The following is a 9,106-nucleotide window of genomic DNA, read 5'->3' as shown; positions in this document are numbered from 1 at the left end:
GTATAGTAAGGCATAAAAAATCATAGTATAGTAAGCCATAAAAAGTCATTGTATAGTAAGGCATAAAAAGTCATAAAAAAGTCATAGTATAGTAAGGCATAAAAAGTAAAAAAAAATCTTAGTATAGTAAGGCATAAAAAGTCACAAAAACGTCATAGAATAGTAAGTCATAAAAAGTCATAGTATAGTAAGGCATAAAAAGTCACAAAAACGTCATAGAATAGTAAGTCATAAAAAGTCATAGTATAGTAAGGCATAAAAAGTCACAAAAACGTCATAGAATAGTAAGTCATAAAAAGTCATAGTATAGTAAGGCATAAAAAGTAAAAAAAAAATCATAGTATAGTAAGGCATAAAAAGTAAAAAAAAAATCATAGTATAGTAAGGCATAAAAAGTCATAGTATAGTAAGGCATAAAATCGTCATAGTATAATAAGGTATGAAAAGTCACAAAAAATCATAGTTTAGTAAGGCATAAAAAGTCATGAAAACGTCATAGTATAATAAGGCATAATAAGTCATAAAAAAGTCATACAATAGTAAGCCATAAAAACGTCATAGTATAGTAAGTCACAGAAAGTCATTAAAAAGACACAGTATAATAAGGTATGAAAAGTCATAAAAAAAATCATAGTATAGTAAGTCATAAAAAGTCACAAAAAAATCATAGTATAGTAAGTCATAAAAAGTCTTAAAGACGACACAGTATAGTAAGGCATGAAAAGTCATAAAAAAGTCATACTATAGTAAGACATAAAAACGTCATAGTAAAGTAAGTCAAAAAAAGTCACAAAAAAATCCTAATATAGTAAGGCATAAAATTTCATAAAAACGACATACTAGTATGGCATAAAAACGTCATAAAAACGTCATAGTCTAGTAAGCCATAAAAAAGTCACAGTATAGTAAGGCATAAAAACACGTAGTATAGTAAGTCAAAAAAAGTCATAAAAACATCATAGTATAGTAAGGCATAAAAAGTCATGAAAACTTCATAATATAGAAAGTTATAAAAAGTCGTAAAATCATCATATTATAGTAAGGCATGAAAATTCAAAATAAAGTCATAGTATAGTAACGCATAAAAAGTCATAATATAGTAACGTATACAAAGGCATAAAAACGTCATAGTGTAGTAAGGCATAAAAAAGTCATATCATAGTAAGGCATAAAAACATCATAAAAATGTCATAGTATAGTAAGTCATAAAAAGTTATAAAAAAGACACAGTATAGTAAGGCATAAAAAGTCATAAAAACAACTTAATAGTAAGGCATTAAAAGTCATCAGGTGCAATAAAAGTTGGGTAATGGTCACTTCATATAAAGCAGATTGGTCACACAATCATCTCTGACTGAGCTTTGCTATAGTGGGAGCCATTACAGTCATAAGTAGAGTAAATTCTGTTCTATGCCACTATTATTTTTAGACATGCTATACTGCCATTATAAGATCAAAGGCCATTTTAGTTTCTATTGGTGTTAATTTCTATCAGTAGTTCATGAGGCTCTGTGGGTCAGTTCTCAATTCTGGTAGTGGAAAGTAAATTTACTCAAATACTGTCCTTATGTACAATATCAAGATACTGTCAGATTGATTCAAGTTAATTTAAAACAGCTTGAGAAGCTCTTAGATTTGTTCACATGTGAGAAAATAAGGGTTTTTGGGTAAACAATTATAGACAATTTGTCTTAAAGTTTTTGCACTCTGAGTAAATTTTACAAATAATATTTCTAATTAAACACTTTTACTTGTAATGGAGTATTTTTAGATTGTTGTGGTACGTTTACCACTAAGTAAAAGGGTTGAGTACATATTCCACCACTGTTCAATACCATTTAATTATCAATAGCTGCAGGCTAAATAACTTTTATTTTGGAATAATCGTAAGTGCTGATGTCGAGCTGCTAAGACTGAGAGGAAGTATAATTACTGACTAAATAAGATGACATTAATAACATGAATAAATGAAATCTCTATTAAATCACGTTGGTGGCACAGTTATGTGTCACATCACCTCCTTTTACTATTAACATTAGCTTGTTAACTCTGATTATAACGGTTAATTTGACTGTTTCACATGCTATGCTAGCTAAATGACATCAATCATCGTTCAGTCACCGTGTCGATGGCTAGACGGAAAGACAATAAGCTCAAACAGGTGTCAGACGGACAGACACATAAACAGACGACTCACCTGTCATGTAATTCGTCCATTTGTACAGAATCCCTTCCATTGTTTCACTTTACATCGGCTAATTTAGCCTCCTAGCTAACTAGCTTTCCACTGTAGCTCGGCTGGCTAACTGTAGCAGCGAGCCAGCTATCGTTCAGAAAATAACCTTCATTCCGAGCTGCTACTTCTCTAAAAATATTTGTACTGTTTGTGGTTTGTGTCGGAGGGTGACTGTCATGGCGAAGGTTTGTGTTTGTGTTGAGCTGTTCAGCTAAACTTGTAGACGGTCAGCTGATGGATAAAAAAAATGTCAACAAAACAGCAGCTTCCCGTACGGAAGACTGCTGGGGTCATTTCAAAATAAAAACACTTTATAAAGTTATAACTTTATTAAATGTTGTGATATTATTATATGGTGTGTTATAACAGCTTATAAATGATTTATAAAGTGTTAACAAGCTAATTAATGAACTATTTATAAACTATTCATAGATTCTTTATAAGGGGAGTCTTATTGTAAAGTGGTACCATTCTGTTGTCACACAAGAATTTTGAATGATAACACACACCTATGGCATCAAGACCCCACAGTGGGTCACGTGTATTGGTTCAGTCTCACTGTTCTCAGTCTCATTCTCATGTCACCTCAGGCAGTAATTAGTAGTTCATGGATAACAAAACACAGCTCAAAGGTGAGTGTTTTACCATTATCAGGTAACCACAGACTGGATGTGTAAATATGCAACTGTGGGAGCTGGTTGCACCAGTTGTTCAAGCTTAGCCTAGTCAACACAACTGTTTACTAAATAGGGGTTTTATGCATCAGGAAATTGAAATGGGCTGCACCACATGAACTGGTTCTTTTGTTTTCTTTTGTAATAAATATTTACACCCAGTAACTGCCAGGTGTAACTATTGTGTTACGAACTGAACTTAGTTAGAGTGAATAGTAAAAGACATGATGTGGGACATACAGTAACTTACCTGAAACTTGATTAATCACGTTTGAACCTTGAACATTTTAAATTGCATTTCACAAAAATAACATACTACTGCTTATAGATAGGCCTGTACTAATGACAGAAGATTAAATTGAAAAAACTAGATGATTTTTTTCTCCCGAGGAATGAGCAAACACACAAATAGTGGGGGGGATGATTAAATAATCAGGTCCAGGCAATTTTCATAATTCTTAATCTCTCTTTATTGCATTAGAACATACATTTCTCATATATATCTATATATATATTTTATAAATGTGAATTTGTACACTACAATCTTTTATTGTAACATGTTAGAAAATACTCGTAACGCTCCAAAAACATAGCACTAAAAACAGTTACCAAACAATGATTATTACATTTCCTCGTTTTTGTTTTATGTTTTGTTTTGGCCACCAAGAACAGAAAAACAAGATGGCGTAGATGAAACTGTCGACCTGGAGGAGAGGAGAGGACCACAGTCGGAGAGAGACGGTTGGGTCGTCGCGGTTTGTAGTAGCAGACATTTTGTAATCAAACTGGGGCGGGGCTCTATCACAACAGGTACACATAGGAGGGGAAATATGAGGGAGGGGGGGAGCATGGACAGCGGTGAGCATCAAGCAAAGCCTCATGGGAAAGCTGGGTCACTTGTAACCAGTGTGAGCAGTCCTGCTTGGTTATTGTTTGACCATTCAATCTCCAGTTAATCTTAAAAACTGTGACATTAAATAAAACTTGAGTGATTAACTTCGTTGCCCCTCGGCTGTTTTCAGTTTACTTTGTGGTTTGTGAAGTTTTAGAGCTGTTATTTCACCAAACAACACTAACTTTATAGTGTAATTTAGCAATGTTCTATATGTATAACTACATTTGACAGACAGACAGAGAGCTCCGGTGAGATGCCCATCTTCTCTGATATACTGTAAACTGTAGTGTCACTTATGCTGTCAATTGTGATGGTCAAACAAATGCGTCAAGGACGACTGAAACAAACATAAAACACTTTGACATTTTGGACTGCTCTTTTTTTGTAGCAATAAAGAGACAGTGCAATATGTCAGCCATGTTCATTAGTTCATTAGTAACCAGTAGCCAATTACACCAGCTATTCAGACTTAGCCTAGTTTCCTAAGTGGAGAATTACGCAGTACTAAATTAAAATGGGTTGCAGTATTTGTTGGAAAATATTTATTATTATTATATACTATTAGCTAACGGACAAACTAGCTAAGCTAACGTGGCATACGGTCGACATGTCTGACCTGTCACATCATAATGCTGTTTATTTTTTATGTCAACTGGTAAAACTTTAACTTATATTTCACAAAAAACACAATTTATCTTATATTACAAAACATTGTTCCAATTAGGCTAAATGAACAAAAAACGTTAAATTGGTATTTCCATTGAAAACATGGCTTCAAATTTTACGTTTTTAAAATTAGATTTTTTATAATTATTTATAATATAATCATGTAAATTGAAAGTTGTAGTACTGTTGTAGTAGCTAGTAGTAGCTAGTAGTTACTAAGAACTTCGGAAGGACTTTCCGCACAACCTTGCAAAGAGCTGATGCAGCGTAGTTAAATAAGCCAACAGCAGCAGTTAGGATGGAGGAAGTTAGTGAAAGCAGGATGAGGTGAGCAGCGTAGATAACAGCAGTTGTTTTTTGTTTTTTTGTGTAGTTTGTGCAGGGAAGTTTAGTTGCATCACAGAAGACACCGCAAGCAAGTGGAGATAAGAGGCAGGTTATTGTGACCAGCATTGGAACAGATCTAGCAGAGAGATAGGGCGAAGAGGGGGTACAGTATATAATCTAACACACAAACACACACAGCGTGGCTAAGGGTTTAAAAACTAGCGATACGGACACAACAACTGGCACTGCAGGGAGGCAAGTGGGGCGGTGGACAGATGTGTTTGGATGCGGATGGGTGGAGGGGGAGGAAGAGAAAGAGGAGACGTGAGGCATCAAGGAAAGTCTGCCTTTCAACAAGTCCAGAACTAAAACAGTCCTCTATTTTTTTTAGCAGATAGGGGAAAAGGGAGTGGTGCAACACCACGTAACATCACAGAATGATTGTCCTCTTGAACGTACCTCACCTCCCCTCCTCATGAACACTATGCCTGTCTTTTTTTTTTGTTTTGTTTGATTTTGTTTTTCCTTCAACCCTCCTCCTCCCTCATCCTCCATCTGTTAGTTTTACTTCTCAGGGATTTCCTCTTTCATTTCACATGCACACACATACACACAAAACCCTGTGACCATAAAGGACATTTATATATACACATGTACATACACTCGCTCACACACGACACGCACGGACACAACAGGTTGACACATTTTGACCCAACAATACGGCTGACTGGTTTGTTAGCAGGAAGCAGAGGATTGGATAGTGCACCATAGTACCAAGCGCACAGACACGGCAGTCTGTTATTGATATGACAATCAGTGCTACAGTGGCACAATATAACTGTACTAGTACAAAAATCAATATTAACTATTACAATTTTATGAATGAGACTGCATTTTTTTCTCACCATAAGTCCAAGAGGTGTTTCCAGTTGACCTTTATACAGTTAAAATGCAGAAAACAAACAAAAACAATTAGAGAAAATTTACAGAAAACTTTGATTAATTCTAATTAAGTCATTTATCAAGCAAAATTGCCTGCTTCTCAAAAGTGCTGCTTTTTACTGTTTTATATAATTGAATATCTTTGGGTTTTGAATTGTTAGTTGGAAAAAGAAAAAAATTGAAGGAAATTATTTTTTGTCATTTTTCTGTCAATTTATTAACCAAACAATTAATTGGTTAATTGAAAGAATAATCAAATCATTTTATATCAATAATGAAAAAAATTCTTACTTGCAGCCCTAAAAACATATTTTATATATTCAAACAGAAACTCTAAACATATGCGATCTCATTTCCTCATTTCAGCCACACTGCAGAACAGAAATGTGCAGTCACAAAGACCTACATTTAAGACATCTCATGTTTCCTTCCTACCCCCTCCTCCTCCCTCTCCACCTCTCCCTCAGTGAGCAGTATTGTGGTGTTATGATGTTAGGTTCCTAAGGCAGTATCACAGTACAGTCCATAGAGAAACAACAGCAGTACAGAATTACACTGGCCTGCCCAGAACCTTACATCCAGCTCAGGTGGGACACTGATGGCATCTGGATTTTTCTTTTTCTTTTGTTTTCTTTCTTTCTTTCTTTCTTTTTTTAAAGCCTCCAGTTATTTGGTTTCCAAAACTGTATGTTGTTGCCAAGCAAAGTTAGCTGAAACTGTTTCCTGCTGTTAAAAGATTACTGAACATTCAAATCAGGAAGCAACGAGGGGGGAAAAGGATTGGGAGGTAACTTAAAAATGTTAAAAAATTCTCATTAAAATCTCATTTCCTGTGGTGCCCTGGTAGCTCAGCGGGCTAAGGCACATGCCAAGTTCTCGCAACATCATTGGTCTGAAACCGGCTCATTACCACTGTCGCATGTCATGTTCTCTTCACCTCTGTCCTGTCACACTCCACTGTGAAACTCAGAATATGATGGCCATAAAGAATTATTCATTCAACCATAAGATTCCTCTGTCCGGCATCATTTCTTAGCATAATTGAAGTGTTTTTTATTGACTGTGCAGTATCAAAACAGCTGGTAACGATGGGGAAGACAACATGACTGCTTGAAGGCAGGAAGTTAGCTAGTTTAGTGGCTAGTTAGCTATGAGGAAACCAGATTTTCTGAAATCAAAACTTTCGTTGCAGTATTAAAAACATCTGCTGATCTAACTGGAGAGGTTAGTTCACAAACAGCATGTGCTTTGACAGTATAATAATAGTAGTATTCAAGCTGCAAACAGTCATTTCAAATAGGCATCAGTTTACGCTGACAGTACTGTAGATCCTTAATCTTATATTTAATTTAAAAATGTAACTCTTGGTATTGAAACTCGACCAGCTGGCATCATTTCTGTTACTGTGACCACAGAGGAGTGTGAAGTGAACCGAAAATACATTTTCTACAACGAACGTTTGCAGAGCTGCTACTGGACGTGGGGGAAGTCTCCTGCTCTGACGCGGAGAGTCTCCTTTTACGACTTCTTGAGGCCTCCAGTAAATTCAGTGGCACAACTCTCAGATATAGGGTTCTGGGCCAGAGCTGGGCCGGGAACCGCCCGGCATGATGCGGGTTGGTTCTGGCACGAGGTAGCCGATTTCTGATTGGTCTAACGTACGTGAAATCGGCCAGGGACAGCTGACACAGCTTAGGTTGCCCATGTTTCTTTATGTTGAGATGAAGGAGGTTCAACCATATACTATGACTATTAGACAGTTACCTATTACTAACAAGTTACAACGACTGGAGCCACTGGAGCCTCCCACGGTGCCAGAACCATCCCAGATGTCTCTGGTTTGGGTGATATTGTAGTGCGTGTGGTCTATAGTACAGTAGCATCAACACAATGGTCCAAGAGACAGATCAGATAGAAGATATCATACAGATGGTCCAATACAGTTATAGTACAACATCTATACATCAACTATACATTGTGCGTTTTTTTTTTTCCTTTGTTATTATTGTCAAGGGGTCTCGGGGGGTTAGACTTGGTCACCATTACATCACTGCTGTAAGACGGGGAGGGGGTCAAAACAGTGGTGGGTAGAGCCATAGATAAACAGTGTTTGATTATTACAGTTTTACAGTACCACCGATGCAATCTTGTTACCTGGCAACTGGTGTGGAGGACCATCGCCAGAGTGCAACACTGTCAAAAATAAAGAGAGTATGTGAGTTGAGTGGCAGTAATAGAGCAATAAAGTAGGCAAGTTCATATCTAATAATTTAGAGGTAGAGTTTTTGGAGTTTTAAGAAACAGTAACATTCAGTAGCTGGAGTTTTACTTTCTATCACTTTTGGATAAAAACATGTTGCAGAGTTTTTTGTTTCCAAATGCAACTACAAATCATTCCCACTGCATTAGAACCTCATGACAAATTTTCTTTGCAAACAAAGCCAGAACACAACCATGTGTTGTTGTTGTTAAGTAAACGAGGAAGTTACCCAGGTTAAGTATTAGTACAGCAAGTGCTTGTACATATTTTTAAATGTGAATTCACATTGGGTAAAAATACTCCTGACAGCATCTCCTCCTCTCAGTTAGTTTCTTTATTCTTGCTCCCTGTTCACAGTTTCTGTATTCACTCCCATCTTTCCACTCCCCACTAAAGAGTTTAATAACACCCTGGAGTAATAACTACAGTCCTAGTAGTACTTCAGGGTCTACTCCACCTTTCCTGTAATAAATATGGCATCGCCTTTGCCCACATCTGAATTTAACATCTCCAAAACAATCGGTAATGACTGGACTTTTCAGTGGATTTTTTTTTTTATAACTGTCCAATCATCCCTACAACACTCTTTTTTTGTTTTGTTTTTTTTAAAGCCTACAGCTTTCCATAAAGCAGCCGTGCATTCCACTCACATACCCTGTCAGAGAAGAGGCAGCAAGAGGCCGCCACAGTCCAACCAGACCAAACCTTCTGTCTATCCATGGCTCTGGTTCCAAAACAGGGTGAGGGTCAAGGGGCGTAGGAGTTACAGGAGTTAAAGGGGTAGAGGGTTTTAGGGTAAAAGGACTAAAGGGGTTACAATACTAAGGGGTTTGAGGAGTCTGGATGATGAGGTGTTGAAGTTTGGAAATGACAATCAAGGTTTACAGTGATGAGAGATTTACCGAGATACAGGATTTGAGAGATTTACGGGTGAAGAGGACATGGTTAGTATGAGTCTTATGGGTCGGTAATGTTAGGATATGACTGTGGCCTCCGTAACTATAGCAGGGTCCTCTATGTCAGCTTTACTTTGAACCATCCTCAGCTCCAGCTGGGGCGGACTGGGCCTCCGACCAGGACCTGCTAACTCTGAGGGAGGGGGGGGG

At 37.0% G+C, this 9,106-nt stretch overlaps 1 protein-coding gene across 3 annotated transcripts in view; it reads right to left on the bottom strand.

Annotated features, from left to right (window-relative positions):
• Window positions 1–5,383: 5,383 nt before the first annotated feature.
• The window catches only part of LOC111645432 (pyridoxal kinase-like), a 21,190-nt gene continuing 17,467 nt past the window's right edge, over window positions 5,384–9,106 (bottom strand). For 2 of the 3 annotated variants that reach the window (XM_087170533.1, XM_023394648.2), the window contains exon 11: window positions 5,384–9,089. In XM_087170533.1, coding sequence (XP_087026659.1) covers window positions 8,974–9,089 — 116 coding nt within the window. In that variant the 3' untranslated portion in view covers window positions 5,384–8,973. The remainder of the gene's footprint in view (window positions 9,090–9,106) is intronic. The other variant, XR_015436326.1, reaches the window with a different exon arrangement.

This window comes from Seriola lalandi, unplaced genomic scaffold, assembly GCF_002814215.2.
Source record: "Seriola lalandi dorsalis isolate HSWRI2012SDOR001 ecotype SW California unplaced genomic scaffold, Sedor1 jcf7180002054952, whole genome shotgun sequence".
NCBI classification, from domain to species: domain Eukaryota; kingdom Metazoa; phylum Chordata; class Actinopteri; order Carangiformes; family Carangidae; genus Seriola; species Seriola lalandi.
The sequence above is the reverse complement of the archived record's forward strand: the minus strand, read 5'-3'. Positions and strand labels throughout refer to the sequence as shown.